This window comes from Aegilops tauschii, chromosome 5, assembly GCF_002575655.3.
Source record: "Aegilops tauschii subsp. strangulata cultivar AL8/78 chromosome 5, Aet v6.0, whole genome shotgun sequence".
NCBI lineage: Eukaryota > Viridiplantae > Streptophyta > Magnoliopsida > Poales > Poaceae > Aegilops > Aegilops tauschii.
In genome coordinates, this window is record NC_053039.3 from 424,295,917 (window position 1) to 424,321,233 (window position 25,317).

General features: G+C 42.2%; 2 protein-coding genes across 2 annotated transcripts; both read left to right on the top strand.

Annotated features, from left to right (window-relative positions):
- The first annotated feature begins 5,601 nt into the window (after positions 1-5,601).
- LOC109768078 (RING-H2 finger protein ATL78-like) lies at positions 5,602-6,380 on the top strand. The gene has a single exon (XM_020336508.3). It carries the CDS (start codon positions 5,705-5,707, stop codon positions 6,257-6,259), a length of 555 nt encoding a protein of 184 aa, XP_020192097.1. The 5' UTR covers positions 5,602-5,704; the 3' UTR covers positions 6,260-6,380.
- Positions 6,381-20,434: 14,054 nt separating this feature from the next.
- Positions 20,435-21,408, top strand: LOC109777948 (RING-H2 finger protein ATL80-like). Its single transcript, XM_020336509.3, has one exon. It carries the CDS (start codon positions 20,717-20,719, stop codon positions 21,248-21,250), a length of 534 nt encoding a protein of 177 aa, XP_020192098.1. The 5' UTR covers positions 20,435-20,716; the 3' UTR covers positions 21,251-21,408.
- The last annotated feature ends 3,909 nt before the right edge of the window (positions 21,409-25,317 follow it).

The window sequence follows — 25,317 nt, forward strand, 5'->3', positions numbered from 1 at the left end:
TGGGCTGATCCACCGGATAGGTGATGGTTCCTCCACGTCCATTTGGAACGATCCTTGGATACTGTTACTATGAAACCGGTCGGTCGCCTCGGGGCTGCCCCTCTCGAGTGCATATCGGAGTTGATCGATGATTACACCGGTAGTTGGAATGTTGATCTCGTTCGCCAAAATTTCCTCCTGCCGGATGTCGAGGCCATTCTGAACATACCTTTGAATAGAGTGGGAGGGGAAGACACCTTGGCGTGGGCACTGGAAAAGTCAGGCAACTACACTGTCAAATCAGCGTATCGCTCTCTAATGACTCGCAACGAGATTAGCTCTCTAGAGGAAGGGACGACTACGGATACTTCATCGGCAAATAAACAGTTGTGGTCTGCACTTTGGAAAATACATGTGGTGCCGAAAGTAAGAGTTTTCTGGTGGCGAGTGCTTCACGGTATCTTACCGGACTCCTCAACCTTGAAGCATCGACATATTAAGCCACTCAGACGCTGTGACATCTGTCAGGCAATGGATGAAGATTTGATGCATGCGCTTATTTCATGCTCGCATGTGAAGCAGTTCTGGATTGCGGCCAAGGAGCGGTTCGACCTTCAACTCCCTCGGCTGCATCCGCTAACATGGGCGCGTGATATTGTGTTGGATCCTATGTTCACGGACGACACCAGATGCAAGATCGTCACAATCATGCACGCTATATGGACCTCCAGGAACAAGTGGACTCATGATCAAGATGGATATGATCCTGTTCAGGCACTCAAATGGATCCATGAAACCCTATCTTTGCTGGAGTTACCTGTTCGTCGCACAAGGGTGCAGGCGGGACAGGATTGGAAACCCCCCGACGCGGGGTGGATTACCATCAACACTGATGGATCGGTTTTCCCGGATGGATTAACAAGCGGAGCTGGTGGCGTTGCCCGGTCCCATTTATCCTTCATTGGGGCTTGGTGCAAGCCAAAGAAGAAATGCAGGAAGGGAAGATTATCTCATCGCTTCCGATCACTACCGCATCGTGGTCCCATCAATGTTTGTGGTCGTGTCACCACCATGCCTAGTAAACCCACAAGACCAAGCCAACGCTCGATGCATCGTACCAGATCCGCATGATCTTGCAACCCTCCCCGCCATTGTGATCCAACAGCCCTCACCCGTTATCGCATCGGATCAGCACATATGGGTACTAGATCCACGCGCCCAAACTACCATGGGTTCGAGATGACTGCCGCAGGTGCAAGGGTTCTCCCTGAGAAGTCACTGGTGGGTGCCTATGTCCACCATCGAAAGCCAAAGCGCTATCTAGACTGGTTGCGCGCAGTCGCGCCACCGTCGTCCCCCACAGGGCAAGGCGCGTCCGAAAAGATAGATGAGCCAGGCCGCCAAAACGGACTACCAACGCTCCCAAACGTAGATTCATGGGTAGCAAGCGGCCGTGCCACTGCTAGGAAAGGCTGAGCTGAACCCGCGCGCACAACACGGGAGATCCCACGCAAGATCGCGCCCTTCGACGTGAGAAGACAAGTCTCTCCATCACTAGACACTAGTGGGCTTTGCCCATGAATGTGTGCCGGTGGTGGCGAGGCGAGGGCAGTCATGACAATATTTGTTAGGTGTATCTTCCATGGGAAGATAAGTCAAACAACTCTCTTGAAATCTTATATACTTAAGAGAGCGATTCCGACTAACTTTTTTATCTCAACATGCAAGCATGCCACATCACTATATAATTATGGAAGCGATAAGGCCCACCTCAACACGCAACCATACACAGGAAAAGACCCACCACCACATGCAACCATGCATGACCATTTATTTTCATTATGTTATTCTACTTATATTCAATAAATATTTTACAACTATACATAATCAAATATAATAAGTTGTATATATTTTAATTTTGGTTCATGTGTTATTAAACTAAATATTTATATTTCACATAATCAAATCTCATTGAAATATATATGTTGCAATTGATTCCCACAGCAACACACGTGGTATTATCTAGTTATAAGAATAACCAACTATGCTACTAAGATAATTGCGTCTTCTTTTCTTCAAGCCTCTCAGCGCAGGTGTGGAGGGCAGTACATATTTACTGCAAATACATTAATTTACTATGCCTTCCTAGGACTTGTCATGCCATTGTGTTTGTGATAAAAAAAACATATTTATGTGCGGAGGATCACCAAAGTCCAGCGAAAGTAACAATATACCGCTTACTATACTTGACATTGTCTCGTAAGAATAATATCTCGCCGATGTGATGCAATTGCAACCCACAATCTACAACAAGGTAGACCTATATCCACCGCCTCCATTCACTGATGCCACCAAATGCTAAAACGCTTTGCTAAAACACAAAGCGTATATGTTGGCCAATGGGCGGTGTTGTTTGCTGCATCTTTACTAGAAAGAAAAGTCAAACAAGTCTCTTATGAATCGTTAAGAAACTAGTATTATTTGCTCAAAAGAAGATATTTGCTGGTCCAGCTTTAGGGCAAGGTTCGCTTGAGCAACTCTAGCTTTAAAGCGCTTAAAAGCAAGTATGTTAAACTGTTAAAGAGCAGATCGCTATTTGGCACGGGAAGGTATTAATTATGTGTTGAATCATTTTTAATAGAACAATATCTTTAGAGTAAGATATTTGTGGTGCATTTATTTATTTATTTTTAGAGAAAAAGTCCATATATTTATGGCAGAGAAGATATTTTTTTTTACACTTATGGCAGAGAAGATATTACCAAGTGGTAGATGCATAACAGAATAACCCTGTTATAAAGGGCTATTAAAAAGTACATTGAGAGCAACATACTGCTATTCTGCTGGGCGCAACTTTACGGGACGGTAGCATAAACAATTCACCCTGTTATGGATCATTTAAAGAACTCATTAGTATCCTCCAAATCTCTTGACTAATCAATGTACAATCAACCTTGGATATCCGAGATACCAAGAAAGGTCACATAAACAAAGCAGGGCACCAACCACCGATCAATCACTGTCCGCATTAGCACTTGCATTGTCACCTTACGCATTTAGGTATGGTAATAAACTCCCCATAGGGACGATGCCTTGTAGGATATCGTGGCAGATTTCTTTCCTAGCCACGCAAACAAAGTGCATGCTTTTGCTCTTTTTGTTTTGGATACGGTGGGGACACGCACAACGTACATTCACACTCTTCCGTTGGATAGAAGATAAGGACGCACTTTTTTGCTCCATTTTTACAATGCGGTAGGGACGCACACCACGTACACACGCCACTCGTGCCACTAGTGCTCACAACCATAGGATTTCACTACGATATGAGGTTCTCTAGACTTTTGAGTGGTGATGGCAATGTCCCATGTACACAGTTATAATATTATTAAAAATAACTAGCTAAGTGGTGCGCAAAATGTCCATTTACTGTTGTCATATTTTACTATTAAACTCCTTATATAATTTGGGATTACATAAATTCCGGATTTCATTTATTATTTTAGCTTATTGTAGTTTTTTTTACCAAATCTACTCGTGAAATTATTTTCTATAGTTCAGCCCTATCAATTCTTGGGAAGACATTAAGCATGGTGGACGTTGTTATATTATTGTGTTCCATATAGTATTGCATTCTTAGAAGTACCATATTTAGGTCAATCATATTATATGTGTACCCTTTAAGATATATGACTCCTCGAAAATTGGTAGTCAAAATTGTGTATCACATACATCGTTAAAAAGATCAGTGTCGTACTTCTCACAATTTCTATATGTACATGTTCATAAATGAATTATAGGTTAAGTTGCTTTGTGGAGGAAATTTATACAAAATTTGCAGCGTCAAATATTTTCAAAATAGCATTATTTTCTCCCAGGAAAAAAAGATTGGCTTGGAACAACTACTTGTTCTTCTATTTTGAAAGTACTATTCGTAGATATGTCTGTGTTGTAATCATTTGTGCTACTTTAGAATTTTCCATTATTTACGGGGATCACCTTTGACATATCTTCATGGAGTTTGTAGTTTCACATTTGTATGGAAGATGATACCTGATATAAATTGGGCTATTTATTTGTCTGATTTCATAGTTTTTCTGGAGCTCCTAGGACTTAACATATGCAAAATATTTAGGTTAGAAAAGCTCACATCTTAATAAAACCTATTTCCTTCATTTCTCAATGGAATATAACAATCATATAACTTCATTAAGTTGTCATATATTTCGTGTTTTCTTCCATCTTCATTGATATTTCCTACATCTAGTTTCCATTTGGTATATATTTCAATTTTATACATGGACTTCATCGAGTTTGATATGACTATTTCATATAGTTTCATATGACTTCAATTATGAAAGGTATGACATCGAACATGTCTCATTCTTAAAAAGAAGTTTCCAACATATATCGATTTTTTAGTTATTTATTCTATATTGAAGAATACATACTTCTTTTTTGGCGCAAACTCATATGACCACGGTGTTTGCGCTTTTGTCTTTGTATTCAAAACCGTACATTTCTAATTGTACTCAGTTTAATTTTTCTCCAACATTTGTTTTGTTTGGCTGTAATATTACATTTTTCTTCTTTGCGAAATAATTTCTTGCATAACTCAAATCAAATTTTACACTCTCGTCTTACAATTTCCACGACCTCATCTGGTCCCGGGCCTAGCCAAACCATAGTTCGGCGTTGCACCCTACCAAAATTAGCCAAGGCGTGACTAACCATATTATAATTACATTAAAATCTTAATCCAAATTAATTACATATTCTAGGAGCATGCATTGTTTGGTACCGTGATGTACTTTCAATTCTCACTACATATGTAGTTGGTATTGAAAGCATGACTTTGGACGACTTTTTGCAACAAAAATAAGCACATTTGTGTCACTTTCTTTAATAGCCACATTTTTTTCTCCCCTGGCATATGTATCATGTCTCTCTTCTCCTTCCCCGTGTCTAATCCTAAGAAGAGCTTAGAAGTTCAATTATGTATAAAATCATGCTTATTTCAGACAATATGGAAAGGACTTGGTACCCCAAGCCATTTGTCCTCTCAAATTTAACATTGAGTGTCTTTGATATTAAAGTAAATTTAGAGTTCAGACAACATGTGTATATAGTAGATGTATGCAACTAGAATCGTGCCATAAACTTCCAGAGAAGACCGACGATTATGCTAATTGTGCCATAAACATCCAGAGAATTGTGTCTATTCGGTTTATTCGGTCATCCAGAGAAGAAGACCGGTCCAATCAAATTTAATTCGGTCTTCTAGTTTTGACGACCGATTTTAGCTCGGCCTTTACGGGTTCGGTCTCGGTATTTATGGGCTCGGTCTTCGGATTTTATCCCAGGCTTGGGACGGGTACAACGTAATACCTATACTTTTGACACGGGAGTGGGGACGGGCACCACGTACTACAGCACTAGAGCCACAGTCGTTCCACTTGACAGTAGTAGACGTGAGCTTTCACTACCAGATAATCGTAGATAGGATTCCTGAACTTTACCCAATGCCTTGTCTCCAACAAACTACACTCGCGCAGCGGCAGCCCCTATATATACCCCACGAACGGAGCAGAGAACGACAGACAGACACGGATAGCGGCTAGCACAGGCATCAAAATCCAGTTCGGATAGCTTGAAACAGAGGCCGGGTGAACTCTGCTCGATCCTGCTCGGTGGGCATCTCTCAGATTACATAACTTCATCAACCATGGGTCGTCCTGATTCGGAGGCACCGGCATCGAGCGTTGCCTACGGAGGCGACGGAGGCGCGGCGGCGCCCGCGGGGGTGGGGGCAGACCCGGCTTTCGAGACCAACGTGGTGATCATCCTGGCCGCGCTCTTCTTCGCGCTGCTCCTCGTCATTGGACTCAATTTAATGGTGCGGTGCGCGCTCCGGCGCGTGTGGCGCGGGGCCGCTGCCGCTGCTGGCGAGGGCAGGGCGTCGGCGCGGGTGGCCTGCAGCGGCAGCGGCATCAAGAGGCGCGTCCTCAGGAGCCTCCCCGTGGAGGTGTATGGCTCCGGGGAGGTTATCGACGACGTGTGCGCCATATGCCTGAGCGAGTTCGTGGACGGCGAGAAGGTGCGCGTGCTGCCGCTATGCGGGCACGGCTTCCACGTCCGCTGCGTCGACGCCTGGCTGGTGTCCCACGGCTCGTGTCCCACTTGCCGGCGGCCGGTCATCGAGAAGGGCGCCAGCCGCGGTGTCGTCGAAAGCCAGCGCCCTGCGGAGACGGACACGATCATCACCGTGGTGATCGTGTGAGTTTTTCGCGCAAGGAAGCATGGCATTGCTGACGATACATCACAGTTCGAAACGCTCAATTGCCCATGTAAATATTCAACGGCGCAAAGCGCTGCACAGACAATACTATAAGTAGTATACAGTTTTGCTGAATTAATTTGCTCCCGTGTCCCATTCTCCGTCGCAGTCCACAAGTAGGGTGACCCGTGACGTCGATGGATGGAGGACGACTAACTGTTCTGTTCAACGGACCACTTGGATGATAGTACTCCCATGACCGGGGCCTCTTCACGAATGTTTTTTGTGCTGACGTCATAGAGTCGATGGTGCGTGGTACGACAGGGCACGGTCATACCGCCGGCCGAACTCCATTGATGCCCAATTTTAAGTGGAATCGGTATTCAAGTCAAGTACTTTCATAGTATATGTTTTGATTTCCAACAAAAAAATCAAGGAAATTTGTACCCCTCCGTCCTATAATATAAGACATTTTTTAACACTACATTAATGTCAATACCATATTACATAATGCGATAGAGGGAGTACATCTTTGCAATTATCACCGATTAGCGGGCAAGTTTAAGGAAAAAATAAAAAAAATATCTAGGAATATCGTGTTTAAACGAGGGTACAAATCTACTCATCCCCTTCAAGAAGGAACCATCACTTGCACGATAATCTTAGTTGGTCGAACGAGAAATTAGACCAACGACTATCACCCTTGGAACAAAATCTAGAACCAACACCTTCCACAAGGTAGTGATTTACGGACGTAGACGCTACCTGATCATGTCAGAATGGTACATCATGGTTTCTACACCAAGAGGACACAACCGTGATGTCTACCTCCATAGTCACCATCCACCTAGCTCTCTATCGCCCCTCCTCACAAAAAACAAGCATGCCAAAGAAGAAATGTAGGAAGGGAAGATGATCTCATCGCTTCCGTTCACTACTGCATCGTTGTCCCATCAATGTTTATCATGCGCGTCACCACCATGCCTAGCAGACCCACAAGACCAAGCCAACGCTTGATGCATCGTACCAGATCCGCATGATCTTGCAACCCTCACCGCCATTGTGATGCAACAGCCTTCACCCGTTGTCGCCATCGGATCAGCACATATGGGTACTAGATCCACGCTCCCAAACTACCATGTGTTCTAGATGATTGCCGCTGGTGAAGGGTTCTCCTTGAGAAGCCACTGGTGGGCGCCTATGTCCACCACCGGAAGCCAAAGCGCTATCTAGACTGGTTGCGCGCAGTCACGCTGATGTCGTCCCCCACAGGGGAAGGCGCGTCCAAAAAGATAGATGAGGTAAGGCCGCCAAACCGGACTACCTATGCTCCCAACCGTAGATCCATGGGTACGTAGCACGCGGCCGTCCCACTGCTAGGCAAGGCTGAGCTGAACCCGCGTGCACAACACGGGAGATCCACACAAGATGGCAGCCTTCCACGTGAAAAGACAAGTCTCTTCATCACTAGACGCTATTCAGCTAATGAAAGTGCAACTAATCCCCGGATGGTTTTGGTAATTCATAACAACATATAGCTCATTGAACTAATATCCATTCAAGTTTAATATTTCAGAAAGTTCACTGAATGGCATGGGACGGACTAGAGATGTGGACCTCTCAAAATGCTAAGGACACACATTGGCAAAAGCTCAAGACTCTTCATTTCTATTTTAGTGACCCAAGATCACATTGGGTCCATAGGAAAACCAATACTATTAAAAGGGGATGAGGTGTTGCTTAATGGTTGATACGTCTCCAACGTATCTATAATTTTTTATTGTTCCATGCTATTATATTATCTATTTTGGATGTTTTATATGCATTAATATGCTGTTTTATATGATTTTTGGGACTAACCTATTAACATAGAGCCCAGTGCCAGTTTCTGTTTTTTTCCTTGTTTTAGAGTTTCGCAGAAAAGGAACGCCAAACGGAATAAAACTTTCGCGATGATTTTTCTTGGACCAGAAGACACCCAGGAGACTTGGAGTGCAAGTCAAAAGAGACACGAGGAGGCCACAAGGGTGGAGGGCGCGCCCCCCAACCTTGTGGGCCCCTCGGTGACCTCCTGACCTAGATCTTCCTCCTATATATACTCTTATACCCCAAAAACTTTCAGGGGAGCCACAAAACCACTTTTCCACCGCCGCAACCTTCTGTACCCGTGATATCCCATCTTGGGGCCTTTCCCGGCATCCTGCCGGAGGGGGATTCAATCACGGAGGGCTTCTACATCAACACCATTGCCTCTCCGATGAAGCGTGAGTAGTTTACCTCAGACCTACGGGTCCATAGCTAGTAGCTAGATGGCTTCTTCTCTCTCTTTGATTCTGAATACAAAGTTCTCCTCGATGTTCTTGGAGATCTATTCGATGTAATACTCTTTTGTGGTGTGTTTGCCGAGATCCGATGAATTGTGGATTTATGACCAGCTTATCTACGAATATTATTTGAATCTCCTTTGAATTCTTTTATCCATGATTTGATATCTTTGCAAGTCTCTTCGAACTATCGATTTGGTTTGGCCAACTAGATTGGTTTTTCTTGCAATGGGAGAAGTGTTTAGCTCTGGGTTCAATCTTGCGGTGCTCGATCCTAGTAACAGAAGGGGAACCGACATGTATTGTATTGTTGCCATCGAGGATAAAAAGATGGGGTTTTCATCATATTGCTTAAGTTAATTCCTCTACATCATGCCATCTTGCTTAAGGCGTTACTCCGTTCTTTATGAACTTAATACTCTAGATGCATGCTAGATAGCGGTCGGTGTGTGGAGTAATAGTAGTAGATGCAGAATTGTTTCGGTCTACTTGACACGGACGTGATGCCTATAATCATGATCATTGCCTTAGATATCGTCATAACTTTGCGCTTTTCTATCAATTGCTCGGTAGTAATTTGTTCACCCACCGTAATATTTTCTTTCTCGAGAGAAGCCTCTAGTGAAACCTATGGCCCCCGGGTCTATTTTCCATCATATAAGTTTCTAATCTACAATTCCAGTTTCCTATTTACTTTCTTTTGCAATCTTTTACTTTCCGTTCCATAAACCAAAAATACCAAAAATATTACTTACCGTTTATCCATCTCTATCAGATCTCACTTTGCGAATAACCGTGAAGGGATTGACAACCCCTTTGTCGCGTTGGTTGCAAGTTGGTGTTTGTTTGTGCAGGTATTCGGTAGCTTCTTGCGTTGTCTCCTACTGGATTGATACCTTGGTTCTCAAAACTGAGGGAAATACTTACGCTACTTTATTGCATCACCCTTTCCTCTTCAAGGGAAAAACCAACGCAAGCTCAAGAGGTAGCAAGAAGGATTCCTGGCGTCGTTGCCAGGGAGATCTATGCCAAGCCAATACATACCAAGTACCCATCATAAACTCTCATCCCTCGCATTACATTATTCGCCATTCGCCTCTCGTTTTCCTCCCCCCACTTCTAAAACGATTTTCAAAAAGATTCGCCTTTTCTTCGCCTCTCTTCCATTCGTCTTCTTCGCTTGCTTTTTGTGTCCTCATGTGTTGGATTGCTTGCTTTGTAACGATGGCTCAAGATAATACCAAATTGTGTGACTTTTCCAATACCAACAACAATGATTTTATTAGTACTCCGATTGCTCCGATGCTAATGCGGAATCTTGTGAAATTAATACTGCTTTACTGAATCTTGTTATGAAAGATCAATTTTCCGGCCTTCCCAATGAAGATGCCGCATCCCATCTTAATAATTTTGTTGATTTGTGCGATATGCAAAAGAAAAAATATGTGGATAATGATATTGTTAAGTTGAAGCTATTTCCGTTCTGGCTTAGGGATCGCGCTAAAACTTGGTTTTCATCTTTGCCTAAAAATAGTATTGATTCATGGAATAAGTGTCAAGATGTTTTTATTTCCAAGTACTTTCCTCCCGCTAAGATCATCTCCCTTAGGAACAATATTATGAATTTTAAGCAACTTGATCATGAACATGTTGCACAATCTTGGGAGAGGATGAAATTGATGATTAGAAATTGCCCTACTAATGGTTTGAATTTGTGGATGATTATACAAAATTTGTATGTCGGATTGAACTTTGCTTCTAGAAATCTTTTAGATTCGGCATCGGGAGGCTCTTCCACTAGTAAAAATTGCATGCGATTGAAGAAATAAATGTTTTGAGTGGAAAGATGGATGAGCTTATGAAATTGTTTGCTAATAAGAGTGCTCCTATTGATACTAATGATATGTCTTTGTCTACTTTGATTGAAAACAATAATGAATCTATGGATGTGAATTTTGTTGGTAGGAACAATTTTGGTAATAACGCGTATAGAGGTAATTTTAATCCTAGACCGTTTCCTAGTAATTCCTCTAATAGTTATGGTAATTCCTACAACAATTCTTATGGAAATTATAATAAGATGCCCTCTGAATTTTAGAATAGTGATAAAGAATTTATTAGTTCGCAAAAGAATTTCAATGCCTTGATTGAAGAAAAATTGCTGAAGATTGATGATTTGGCTAGAAACATGGATATAATTTCTCTTGATGTTGATTCTTTGAAACTTAGATCTATGCCACCTAAGCATGATATCAATGAGTCTCTCAAAGCCATGAGAATTTCCATTGATGAGTGCAAAGAAAGAACCGCTAAGATGCGTGCTAAGAAAGATTGGTTTATAAAAGCACGTTCTTCTAGTTTTCTTTAAAATAATGATGAAGATCTTAAAGTAATTGATGTGACCCCTAGTGAATCTTTGTTTTCCAATGTAAATCTTGATAAAGATGGGACTGAAGATGAGTCAACTTTAGTTAGAAGGCGTCCCAATGATTCGGAGTTTTTAGATCTTGATGCAAAAATTGATAAAAGTGGGATTGGAGAGGTCAAAACTTTAAGTAGCAATGAACCCACTCTTTTGGATTTCAAGGAATTTAATTATCATAATTGTTCTTTAATTGATTATATTTCCTTGTTGCAATCCATGTTGAATTCTCCTCATGCTTATAATCAAAACAAAGCTTTTACTAAACATATCGTTGATGCTATGATGGAATATTTTGAAGAAAAGCTTGAATTGGAAGTTTATATCCCTAGAAAACTTTATGATGAGTGGGAACCTACTATTAAGATTAAGATTAAATATTATGAATGCTATGCTTTGTGTGATTTGGGTGCGAGTGTTTTCACGATTCCAAAAACTTTATGTGATGTGTTAGGTTTCCGTGAATTTGATGATTCTTCCTTAAATTTGCATCTTGCGGATTCCACTATTAAGAAACCTATGGGAAGAATTAATGATGTTCTTATTGTTGCAAATAGGAATTATGCGCCCATAGATTTCATTGTTCTTGATATAGATTGCAATTCTACATGTCCTATTATTCTTGGTAGACATTTCCTTAGAACGATTGGTGCAATTATTGATATGAAAGAAGGAAACATTAGATTTCAATGTCCGTTAAGGAAAGGCATGGAACACTTCCCTAGAAAGAAAATTAAATTGCCTTATGAATCTATTATGAGAGCCACTTATGGATTGCATGCCAAAGATGATAACACTTAGATCTATTCGTGTTTTTATGCCTAGCTAGGGGCGTTAAACAATAGCGCTTGTTGGGAGGCAACCCACTTTTATTTTTGTTCTTGCTTTTTAGGTCCTGTTCAGCAATAAATATTTCATCTAGCCTCTGGTCAGATGTGGTTTTGTGTTTTAATTAGTGTTTGTGCCAAGTAAGACCTATGGGATAACCTACGGTGATAGTTGATTTGATCTTGTTGAAAAACAGGAACTTTTGCCCTCACGAAAACAATTCTCATTTGTAGCTGGAGACTTCTTTTTAGTTTATTAGTTTTGCAGAAGATTAATAGACAAATTATCTAGGACTTCCTATTTTCTCAAGATTTTTAGAGTTACAAAAGTATTCTAAATTTATAGATTGCTACAGACTGTTCTGTTTTTGACAGATTCTGTTTTTCGCGTGTTGTTTGCTTATTTTGATGCATATATGGCTAGTACTGGGGGGTATGAACCATGAAAAAGTTGGAATACAGTAGATATTACACCAATATAAATAAAGAATGAGTTCACAACAGTACCAAAAGTGGTGATTTATTTTCTTATACTAACGGAGCTTACGAGATTTTCTGTTGGAGTTTTGTGTTGTGAAGTTTTCAAGTTTTGGGTAAGGATTTGATGGACTATGGAATAAGGAGTGGCTAGAGCCTAAGCTTGGGGATGCCCAAGGCACCCCTAGGTAATATTCAAGGATGTCAAAAATCCTAAGCTTGGGGATGCCCCAGGAAGGCATCCCCTCTTTCGTCTTCGTCTATTGGTAACTTTACTTGAAGCTATATTTTCATTCACCACATGATATGTGTTTTGCTTGGAGCGTCTTGTATGATTTGAGTCTTTGATTTTTAGTTTGCCACAATCATCCTTGCTGTACACAACTTTTGGGAGAGACACGCATGAATCGTGATTTATTAGAATACTCTATGTGCTTCACTTATATCTTTTGAGCTAGGCAAAATTGCTCTAGTGCTTCACTTATATCTTTTTAGAGCACGACGGTGGCTTTATTTTATAGAAATTGATGAACTCTCGTACTTCACTTATATTATTTTGAGAGTCTTTAGAACAGGATGGTAATTTTCTTTGGTTATAAAATTAGTCCTAGTATGATAGGCATCCAAAAGGGATATAGTAAAAACTTTCATATAAAGTGCATTGAATACTATGAGAAGTTTGATTCCTTATGATTGTTTTGAGATATAAAGATGGTGATATTAGAGTCATGCTAGTAAGTAGTTGTGAATTTTAGAAATACTTGTGTTAAGGTTTGTGAGTCCCGTAGCATGCACGTATGGTGAACCGTTATGTAACGATGTTGGAGCATGAGATGTTTTTTGATTGTCTTCCTTATGAGTGGCGGTTGGGGACGAGCGATGGTCTTTTCCTACCAATCTATCTCCCTAGGAGCATGCATAGTACTTTGTTTCGATGACTAATAGATTTTTGGAATAAGTATGTGAGGTCTTTATGACTAATGTTGAGTCCATGGATTATACACACACTCACCTTTGCGCCATTGCTAGCCTCTCTAGTACCTCACAACTTTCACCGGTACCATAAACCACCACATATCCTTCCTCAAAACAGCCACCATACCTACCTATCATGGCATTTCCATAGCCATTCCGAGATATATTGCCATGCAACTTTCCACCATTCTGTTTATTATGACATACATCATCATTGTCATATTGCTTTGCATGATCATGTAGTTGACATCGTATTTGTGGCAAAGCCACCGTTCATCATTTTTTATACATGTCGCTCTTGATTCATTGCACATCCCGGTACACCGCCGGAGGCATTCACATAGAGTCATATTTTTTTCTAGTGTCGAGTTGTAAGTAAATAGAAGTGTGATGATTTTCATTATTAGAGCATTGTCTCATGTGAGGAAATAAAAAAAGAGAAATACCAAATAAAAAAAGAGAAGGACCAAAAAAAGAGAAAAGAAAAGAAAGAGAAAAGAAAAAATGAGAGAAAAAGAGAGAAGGGACAATGTTACTATCCTTTTTGCCACACTTGTGCTTCAAACTAGCACCATGATCATCATGATAGAGAGTCTCCTATGTTATCACTTTCATATACTAGTGGAAATTTTTTATTATAGAACTTGGCTTGTATATTCCAACGATGGGCTTCCTCAAACGCCCTAGGTCTTCATGAGCAAGCAAGTTGGATGCACACCCACTTAGTTTTCTATTTGAGCTTTCATAAACTTATAGCTCTAGTGCATCCGTTGCATGGCAATCCCTACTCACTCACATTGATATCTATTGATGGGCATCTCCATAGCCCGTTGATACACCTAGTTGATGTGAGACTATCTCCTCCTGTTTGTCTTCTCCACAACCACTGTCTATTCCACCTATAGTGCAATGTCCATGGCTCACGCTCATGTATTGCGTGAAAGTTGAAAATGTTTGAGAACATCAAAAGTATGAAACAATTGCTTGGCTTTTCATCGGGGTTGTGCATGATTTGAATATTTTGTGTGATGAAGACGGAGCATAGCCAGACTATATGATTTTGTAGGGATAAGCTTTCTTTGGCCATGTTATTTTGAGAAGACATAATTATTTTGTTAGTATGCTTGAAGTATTATTGTTTTTATGTCAATATTAAACTTTCATTTTAAATCTTATGGATCTGAACATTCATGCCACAATAAAGATAATTACATGGATAAATATGTTAGGTAGCATTCCACATCAAAAATTATGTTTTTATCATTTACCTACTCTAGGACGAGCAGGAATTAAGCTTGGGGATCCTTGATACGTCTCCAACGTATCTATAATTTTTTATTGTTCCATGCTATTATATTATCTGTTTTGTATGTTTTATATACATTAATATGCTGTTTTATATGATTTTTGGGACTAACCTATTAACCTAGAGCCCAGTGCCAGTTTCTGTTTTTTCCTTGTTTAAGAGTTTCGCAGAAAAGGAACGCCAAACGGAGTCCAAACGGAATAAAACTTTCGCGATGATTTTTCTTGGACCAGAAGACACCCAGGAGACTTGGAGTGCAAGTCAGAAGAGGCACGAGGCGGCCACAAGGGTGGAGGGCGCGCCCCCAACCTTGTGGGCCCCTCGGTGACTTCCTGACCTAGATCTTCCTCCTATTTATACTCTTATACCCCAAAAACTTCCAGGGGAGCCACAAAACCACTTTTCTACCACCGCAACCTTCTGTACCCGTGGGTTCCCATCTTGGGGCCTTTTCCGCCATCCTGCCGGAGGGGGATTCGATCACGGAGGGCTTCTACATCAACACCATTGCCTCTCCGATGAAGCGTGAGTAGTTTACCTCAGACCTACGGGTCCATACTAGTATATAGGTGGCTTCTTCTCTCTCTTTGATTCTCAATAGAAAGTTCTCCTCGATGTTCTTGGAGGTCTATTCGATGTAATACTCTTTTGCGGTGTGTTTGCCGAGATCCGATGAATTGTGGATTTATGATCAACTTCTCTATGAATATTATTTGAATCTCCTCTGAATTCTTTTATGCATGATTTGATATCTTTGCAAGTCTCTTCAAACTATAGATTTGGTTTGGCCAACTAGATTGGTTTTTCTTGCAATGGGAGAAGTGTTTAGCTTTGGGTTCAATCTCGCGGTGCTCGATCGTAGTGACAGAAGGGGAACCGACATTTATTGTATTGTTGTCATCGAGGATAAAATGATGGGGTTTTCATCATATTGCTTGAGTTAATTCCTCTACATCATGTCATCTTGCTTAAGGCGTTACTTCGTTCTTTATGAACTTAATACTCTAGATGCATGCTGGATAGGGTCGATGTGTCGAGTAATAGTAGTAGATGCAGAATTGTTTCGGTCTACTTGACACGAACATGATGCCTATATTCATGATCATTACCTTAGATATCGTCATAACTTTGCGCTTTTCTATCAATTGCTCGACAGTAATTTGTTCACCCACCGTAATATTTTCTATCTCGGGAGAAGCCTCTAGTGAAACCTATGGCTCCCGGGTCTATTTTCCATCATAGAAGTTTCCGATCTGCAATGCTAGTTTCCTATTTACTTTCTTTTGCAATCTTTTACTTTTCGTCCCATAAACCAAAAATACAAAAAAAATTACTTCACCGTTTATCCATCTCTATCAGATCGAACTTTGCGAATAACCGTGAAGGGATTGACAACCCCTTTGTCGCGTTGGTTGCAAGTTGGTGTTTGTTTGTGCAGGTATTCGGTGGCTTGTTGCATTGTCTCCTAGTGGATTGATACCTTGGTTCTCATAATTGAGGGAAATACTTACGCTACTTTGCTACATCACCATTTCCTCTTCAAGGAAAAAACCAACGCAAGCTCAAGAGGCAGCAATGGTCTACTTGCTCAAAGTGCTTAGTGATATTGCTCCAAAAACCCTCAACCACTTTCTCATTCTAAATATGTCCAAAACCCAAAGTCAAACTCGGCCCCACCGAAATCTTCTATCCGGCGCCGCCGAGTTCATTTGACATCGCCACTACCAGAAACCCTAGACACTTCGGTCACACTGATACGGATTTCGGTCTCACCGAGATGGCCTTGCAAACGCTCTGTGACTTGTTGCATTATTTCGGTCTCACCGAATTATGCAATCGGTCCCACCGAGTTTGCTTGACATTCGCTCTGTTGCCTTATTGCTTCACTTCGGTCTAACCGAGATGATGCAATCGGTGCCACCGAGTTGATGTTTGCTCTAAGCCCTAGCACATCAGTCCCACTGAGTTGTTCCAGTCGGTCCCGACGAGATTTCTAACATTCATATTTTGAACTAAATCGGTCTCACTGACTTCTTCTATTCAGTCTGACCGAGTTGGCTCAAATGTGTTTAATGGTTGGATTTTGTGTGGAGGCTATATATACCCCTCCACCACCTTCTCCATATGAGAGAGAGACATCAGAACGTGCGTACACTTCCAGCTTACATTTTCTGAGAGAGAACCACCTACTCATGTGTTGAGATCAAGACACCAATCCAACCACAAGAATCTTGATTTCTAGCCTTCCCAAAGTTGTTTTCCACTCAAATCATCTTTCCACCATATCCAAATCTGTGAGAGAGAGTTGAGTGTTGGGGATACTATCATTTGAAGCACAAGAGCAAGGAGTTCATCATCAACACAACATCTATTACCTTTTGGAGAGTGGTGTCTCCTAGATTGGTTAGGTGTCGCTTGGGAGCCTCCGACAAGATTGTGGAGTTGAACCAAGAAGTTTGTAAGGGCAAGGAGATCGCCCACTTCGTGATGATATACCCGAGTGAGGCAAGTCATTCGTGGGAGATGGCCATGGTGGGATAGACAAGGTTGCTTCTTCGTGGACCCTTCATGGGTGGAGCCCTCCGTGGACTCGCGCAACCGTTACCCTTCATGGGTTGAAGTCTCCATCAACGTGGACGTACGATAGCATCACCTATCGGAACCACGCCAAAAATCTTCATGTCATCATTGCATTTGCACACTCCAAACCCTTCCATTTACCTTCATATGCAATGTTTTACTTTCCGCTGCTACACACTTAGAATTGCATGTGTAGGTTGATTGCTTGACTTGTGCTAATTGCTAAAATCTGCCCACAACTTAAATTGGGAAAATGTTAGATTTTTATTGGTCAAGTAGTCTAATCACCCCCCTCTAGACCTACTTTCGATCCTACAACTGAACCCGCGTGACAATATTTGTTAGATGTATCTTCATGGGGAAAAAGTCAAACAACTCTCTTGAAATCTTATATACCTAAGAGAGTGATTCCGACTAACTTCTTTATCTCAACATGCAAGCATGCCACATCACTATACAATTATGGATGCGATAAGACCCACCTCAACATGCAACCATACACAGGAAAAGAGCCACCACCACATGCAACCATGCATGACCATTTTCTTTATTCTATTATTCTACTTATATTCAATAAATATTTTACAACTATACATAATCAAATATAATAAGTTGTATACATTTTTAATTTTGGTTCATGTGTTATTAAACTAACTATTTATATTTCACATAATCAAATCTCATTGAAATATGTTGCAGTTGATTCCCAAAGCAACACACGTGGTATTATCTAGTTGTAAGAATAATCAACTATGCTAGTAAGATAATTGCCTCTTCTTTTCTTCAAGCCTCTCAGCGCAGGTATGGAGGGTAGTACATATTTACTGAAAATACATTGATTTACTATGCCTTCCTAGGACTTGTCATGCCATTGTGTTTGTGATGAAGAAAACATATTTATCTGCGGAGGATCACCAAAGTCCAGCGAATATAACAAGATACCGCTTACTATACTTGACATTGTCTCATAAGAATAATATCTCGCCAATGTGATGCAACTGCAACGCACAATCTACTACATGGTAGACCCATATCCACCGCCTCCATTCACTGATGCCACCAAATGCTAAAACGCAACGTGTATATGTTGGCCAATGGGTGGTGCTGCTTGCTTGTTGCATCTTTACTTGAAAGAAAAGTCAAACAAATCTCTTATGAATCGTTAAGAAGCTAGTATTATTTGCACAAAAGAAGATATTTGTTGATCCAGCTTTAGGGCAAGGTTCGCTTGAACAACTCTAGCTCTAAAGCACTTAAAAGCAAGTATGTTAAACTGTTAAAGAGCATATCGCTATTTGGCACGGGAAGGTATTAATTCTGTGTTGAATTGTTTTTAATAGAACAATATCTTTAGAGCAAGATCTTTGTGGTGCATTTATTTATTTATTTATTTTACAGAAAAAGTCCATATATTTATACAGAGAAGATATTACCGAGTGGTACATGCTCAACAGAACAAACCTCTTCTAAATCGCTATTAAAAAGTACGTTGAGAGCAACATACTGCTATTCTGCTGGGCGCAACTTTACGGGACGATAGCATAGACAATGCACCCAGTTATGGATCATTTAAATAACTCATTAGTATCCTCCAAACCTCTCGGCTAATCAATGTACAATCAACCTTGGATATCCAAGATACCAAGAAACTGAACATAAATAAAGCAGAGCACCAACCACCGATCACTCACTGTCCGCATTAGCACTTGCATTGTCACCTTATGCATTTAGGTATGGTAATAAACTCCCCATAGGGACGATGCCTTGTAGGATATCGTGGCAGATTTTTTTCCTAGCCACGCAAACAAAGTGCACACTTTTGCTCTTTTTGTTTTGGATACGGTGGGGACACGCACAACGCACATTAACACTCTTCCGTAGTATAGCAGATAAGGGCGTACTTTTTTGCTTCATTTATAAAATGCCGTAGGGACGCACACCACATAGACGCACCACTCGTGCCATTAGTGCTCACAACCATAAGATTTCACTACGAGATGAGGTTCTCTAGACTTTGGAGTTGTGATGGCAATGTCCCATGCACACAGTTGTAATATTATTAAAAATAACTAGCTAAGTGGTCGTGAATGTCCATTTACTATATGTCATATTTTAATATTAAACTCCTTATATAATTTGAGATTACATAGATTCTAGATTGCATTTATTATTTTAGCTTATTATTAAAAAATATTTAAATTTACCAAATCTACTAACAAAAGTATTTTCTATAGTTCAGCCTATCTATTCTTGGGAAGACATTAAGCATGGTGGACATTGTTATATTATCGTGTTCCATATAGTATTGCGTTCTTAAAAGTACCATATTTATGTCAATCATATTATATGTGTACACTTTAAGATATATGACTCCTAGAAAATTGGTAGTCAAAATTGTGCATCACATATATCAGCAAAAAGATTAGTGTCATACTTCTCATAATTTCTATATGTACATGTTCATAAACGAGTTACAGGTTAAGTTGCTTTGTGGATGAAATTTATACAAAATATTTTCAAAATGGGAGTATTTTCTCCAACGAAAATATATTGGCTTCGAACAACAACTTCTTCTTCTATTTAAAAAGTACTATCCGTAGATATGTTTGTGTTGTAACCATTTGTGCTACTTTAGAATTTCCCATTATTTACAGGGATCACCTTTGACATATAGTTTGTAGTTTCACATTTGTATGGAAGATGATACCCGATATAAAATGGGCTATTTATTGGTCTCATAGTTCTTTTGTCTGACTTCATAGTTTTTCTCAAGCTCCTAGAACTTAATGTACACAAAAACATTTAGGCCAGAAAAGCTTACATCTTAATAAAACAAGTTTCCATCATTTATCAATGGAATATAACAATCGTATAACTTCATTAAGTTGTCATATATTTCCTATTTTCTTCCATCTTCATTGATATTTCCTACATCTAGTTTCCATTTGGTATATATTTCAATTTTATACATGGACTTCATCCAGTTTGATATGACTATTTTATATAGTTTGATATGACTTCACTAGCAGATGTGAAAGGGGCGCATCTCACCTGGCACCACCCCAACTTTCTCTCAGGCGGCGCATCAGTGATGCGCCCCAACCACTAGTGACAAATTAAAAGCTGCCATATCAACAATTACGTAGAGAACGTGATAATCCCTTCATAGGTGTAACAAAGCCCGGTACAACGTAATACCTATACTTTTGACACGGGAGTGGGGACGGGCACCACGTACTACAGCACTACCCACAGTCGTGCCACTTGACAGTCGTCGGCGTGAGCTTTCACTAGCAGATAGATAGGATTCCTGAACTTTACCCAATGCCCCTATATATACCCCACGAGTGTTATCCAACAAACTACACTCGCGCAGCGGCCGCCCCTATATATACCCCACGAGCGGAGCAGAGAACGACAGACAGACACGGATAGCGGCTAGCACAGGCATCAAAATCCAGTTCGAATAGCTTGAAACAGAGGAGGCCGGGTGAACTCTGCTCGATCCTGCTCGGTGGGCATCTCTCAGATTATATAACTTCATCAACCATGGGTCGTCCTGATTCGGAGGCGCCGGCGTCGAGCGTTGCCTACGGAGGCAGCGGAGGCGCGGCGGCGCCCGCGGGGGCGGGGGCAGACTCGGCTGTCGAGACCAACGTGGTGATCATCCTTGCCGCGCTCTTCTTCGCGCTGCTCCTCGTCATCGGCCTCAACTTAATGGTGCGGTGCGCGCTCCGGCGCGTCTGGCGCGGGGCCGCGGCCGCTGCCGGCGAGGGTCGGGCGTCGGCGCGGGTGGCCTGCAGCGGCAGCGGCATCAAAAGGCGCGTCCTGAGGATCCTCCCCGTGGAGGTGTACGGCTCCGGGGAGGACATCGACGACGTGTGCGCCATATGCCTGAGCGAGTTCGTGGACGGCGAGAAGGTGCGCGTGCTGCCGCTCTGCGGGCACGGCTTCCACGTCCGCTGCGTCGACGCCTGGCTGGTGTCGCACGGCTCCTGTCCCACGTGCCGGCAGCCGGTCATCGATGGCGCGCCCGCGAAGGCGGCAGACACGAACACGGTCATCACCGTTGTCATCGTGTGAGTCCGTCTCGCGGCGAAGCATGCCATTGCTGCCGGTACAGCACACTCCTGCATGCGCAGGCGATTGTGGAAGTTTCCGACAACGATTGCTATGATTGTTAGGCGCAATGCCCAATTGCTCATGTAAATATTCGACAATGAGTACAAAGTTTTGCTGAATTTGTTTGCTCGCATGTCCTCTTTTCCGCCGGTTGACTGGTGCCGGGACACGACACGTACAATAGCCATGCGCACGGTGAATGTGCTAACGGCCAGCTACGTCGTCACCGGGTGGCCGATTCAGGCATCCTCGCTCGGGCTAGTTGGGTGGCCCGTGACGTCGACGGTAGAGGGCGACTGACTGTTCTTTTTTTTCTTTTTTTTCCTTTTGAGGGTGGCGACTGACTGTTCAGTTTTACTAACATCCACTTTGAGTAAGTTCAAAAAAAAAAAACATCCACTTTGAGTACGTTATAAGAGCAACTCCAACGGGCCGACTCAAACGGACGCGCGGTTTGTCCTTTTTTTGTCGTTGGGTCGGCCGAGTGGACACCTTTATCTGCTTTTTGATTTGGGTCGGTATATGCACCCAACGCGGTGCTGCCGTAGTTGTGAGATGTCCGCTTCCGGCATTTTGTCAAACACCTAGCAGGCGCATGCGCAGGAGGACGCCGCGGAGCACGGAGGTCGTCGGATGGCAACTCCAGCCGCATCCATAGCAGCACCAGCACGGCCGGAGCAGCACGCTCGCCCCCGACGCCGCGCTAGCTCACCCCGCTCGCCGCGGCAGCTCGCCTCGCCCGCCGCACTGGCTGGCTAGCATAGCAGCACCTAGCATGCGGTTGTGCGAGGACGGCAAGGACGACAAGCACGCGTGGCGCGGGGCGAGCGCGTCAACGCCTGGAGCTGCGGCGTCTACGGCCTGCTCCGAACCAGGCACGGGAGTGGGCACGGCCGGGCGCGCGACCAGGAGCAGCTGGGCGAGCGCGGGTAGGAGCGCCGGCTGGGCGCGGCGCGGGGCGCGGTGGCGCTCCGGCTCGAGCAGCTGCGACGACCGGGCGCAGGGGAGGGGAGGCGAGGCGAGGCCGGCTGCCGGCGTGGGGGTACGGGGGCTCGTGGGCTGGCCAGAGAAAAAGGAGGAGAGAGGTGGGAGGTGGTGAGTCTGTGCCAGGTGGGCCAGCCTCGCATGCAGCGGACGAGAAGGACGCAAAGAGCGCTGGCTTTGTGTCCGCCTCGGACCCAAATGCAACCCAAATTTGCATCTGAAAATGGGTCTGTGCGGACACAAAGTGGGCAAAAAATAAAAATGGATCAGCGTGGTGGGCAGTGTTTTTTGTCCGCACGGACCCAAATGGACATGCGCAGACGAAATGGGTCCACCCATTGGAGTTGCTCTAAGTTCCCCAACATTTTCATCCAGGTGTCGTTCTACTTTTGCCGATTGGGCAATGTAAACAAAACTATCAGGACCTCTGCCGTGTCTCCGCCAGCCGTCCTCATCGGATCCGCCCTCCGCCCCAAGGGACGATGTTCATGCCAGACACAACACACGACAAGTGCTCGGTTAAATGCCACAATGCATATATTTTTATGTTTTGGTTGTCTACTTTCAATGAAACATGATGGATTCAGAAGATGAGTACTTCTACAACGAGTTCATGGGTTAGTCTCCATCTGCTGATGATGAGAGGGATGAAACGGTAATAATGATGGCGGTTGTTGAAGAAACGGAGAGTATGGAGGAGCATGTTCCCAACTTCGAGGATTCCACGCCGGGACATCGAGTTTTGAATCCGCGTATGATATGTCTCAAATGTAACTGTAACTTTTTATTGTTTCATGTCATGTTTATATCATTTGACATAGTTTTGGCATCAATTTATATTATCTTTTGAACTAAACTATTAATTCAGTGTCCAATGTGAGTTACTGTTTTCTGTATGTTTTTGGGTTTTAAGGAAAATCAATTTCATCTAGCTCAAGAAAACCTGGAAAAAATCAGTGAAAGTTTCACTAGTGGTAGTAACAACGATTTCATTAGTACACCAATTGCTCCACCAAACACTAGTGCTATATCTTATGAAATCAAACCTGCTTTGTTGAATTTGGTAATGAAAGAACAATTATCTGGTTCTTATAATGAAGATGTTGCTTCTCATCTAAGAATTTTGTTGATCTATGTGATGTGCAAAAATTAAAGTAGATGATGATGTGGTTAAGTTAAAAGTTTTCCCATTTTCATTACGAGCAAAAGCTAAAGAATGGTTTCTACCTTTGCTTAGAAATAATATTGATTCTTGTACTAAATGTAAGGATGCTTTCATTAGTAAATATTATCCTCATACTTAAATGGTACAATTAAGGAATCTTATCATCAACTGTAAACAACTTGAGCATGACCATGTTGCCCAAGTTTGGGAAAAGTGTCTATGAGGATTTGTCCTCCAATCGATGTATCTTACAATTTTCTATTTACTTGCACCTAAGATAATTAATAGTGCCCTTGAGATTCGGTATCAAGATACTTGGAAATACACTTTCGATCTCACAACCAAGGTAGTTATGGTTACTAAAATAGACATCTAAACATACATATAGCAATAATCTAGTTTAGGCTTATGCCATAGAGTTTTTTGCAAATATAAAAGAAGAACATTGAAATAGAAGTGAACCCATACTTATGCCTAAGGTTCGTCTAATTAGATTGTAAAAACTAATCATGGAAGCAAGTGATTTTTTTATTTGTTTCCTCCAATCTTTAACAATATGTCTTTCAAGGGGATTTCATGAAACGGAAAGTAGAGACATGGTGCAAAATTATCACAATGTTGTACATTAGAATTGTATAATATATGATACATTAGATTTGTACGATATATGATAGGTTATATAACCAACATGGTTTTGTCATTAATTTTGATAAATGTAACAACAAAGCAAAATCACTAAAAAGTGTATGATGAGACAATGAACATGTAATATAAGTAAGTGTTGAGAGAGAGGATTTGGAGTCATGTGGTGATTGTGTTTTCTGTGGCATCTGGTCGTTGAATATTCACATGATGCATGTTGATTGTGGGTACACGTTTGCTAAGTGGAGTACAATTATGGTCAATGCAGGTGGGCCAGAGAGAATGGAGGATTCAGAGAAGATTAGTTGTAGCATTCATTTCTTCTAGTAAGTTTTATCCCCGATCAGCGGGTCTGTAACACTCGTTCTTTGCTGGGTTGGTCAATTTCTTTTCCTAGGTTGGTATATTAGTTCGATTTGTGTTGACTTTACTTTCCATTTTGAGTGTGTGCATTGAGTACTAGCTTGTGTGCCGCTAATTGGGTCGATTTGTAGCATGCCTCATTGCTCGTATCGAGATGGTTCCAAGAGCATTGACTTGATGTTCTTTTGTTTAATGATGTTTGGATGATCAAATTCCTATGTTGATTAGGTGTATCTAACTTTCTCATACATTCTCTTTAGAAATCACAACATTAGGTAATTACTCGTAGATTGTTTGGTAATATGGTGTGGTCTCAAAATGGTTTCGTGGAAAGCCGCGGAAAAATATGCTCCCAGTTGTGTGCATAGATCAGATACGGCTTGACGCGGGATACATGTTAGGGAACATAGTAATTCAAATAATTTCCAACGACCACGCAAGATCTATCTAGGAGAAGCATAGCAACGAGCGGGGAGAGTGTGTCCACGTACCCTCGTAGACCGAAAGTGGAAGCGTTTAATAACGCGGTTGGTGTGGTCGAACGTCTTCATGATCCAACCGATCCAAGTACCAAACGTACGCACCTCCGTGTTCTGCACACGTTCAGCGCGATGACGTCCCTCGAGCTCTTGATCCAGCTGAGGACGAGGGAGAGTTCCGTCAGCCCGACGGCGTGGCGACAGTGATGATGAAGTTACCGGCACAGGGCTTCGCCTAAGCACTATGACGATATGACCGAGGTGTTAAACTGTGGAGGAGGGCACCACACATGGCTAAGAGATTGTTTGTTGTGCTTTGGGGTGCCCCCTGGCCACGTATATAAAGGAGGGAGGGAGAGAGGCCGGCGGCCAGGAGGAGCGCGCCAAAGGGGGGG

What these genes read in the sequence shown, in the direction of transcription:
- LOC109768078 (XM_020336508.3), top strand. Translation starts at nt 5,705, where the DNA reads ATGGGTCGTCCTGATTCGGAGGCACCGGCATCGAGCGTTGCCTACGGA.
- LOC109777948 (XM_020336509.3), top strand. Translation starts at nt 20,717, where the DNA reads ATGGGTCGTCCTGATTCGGAGGCGCCGGCGTCGAGCGTTGCCTACGGA.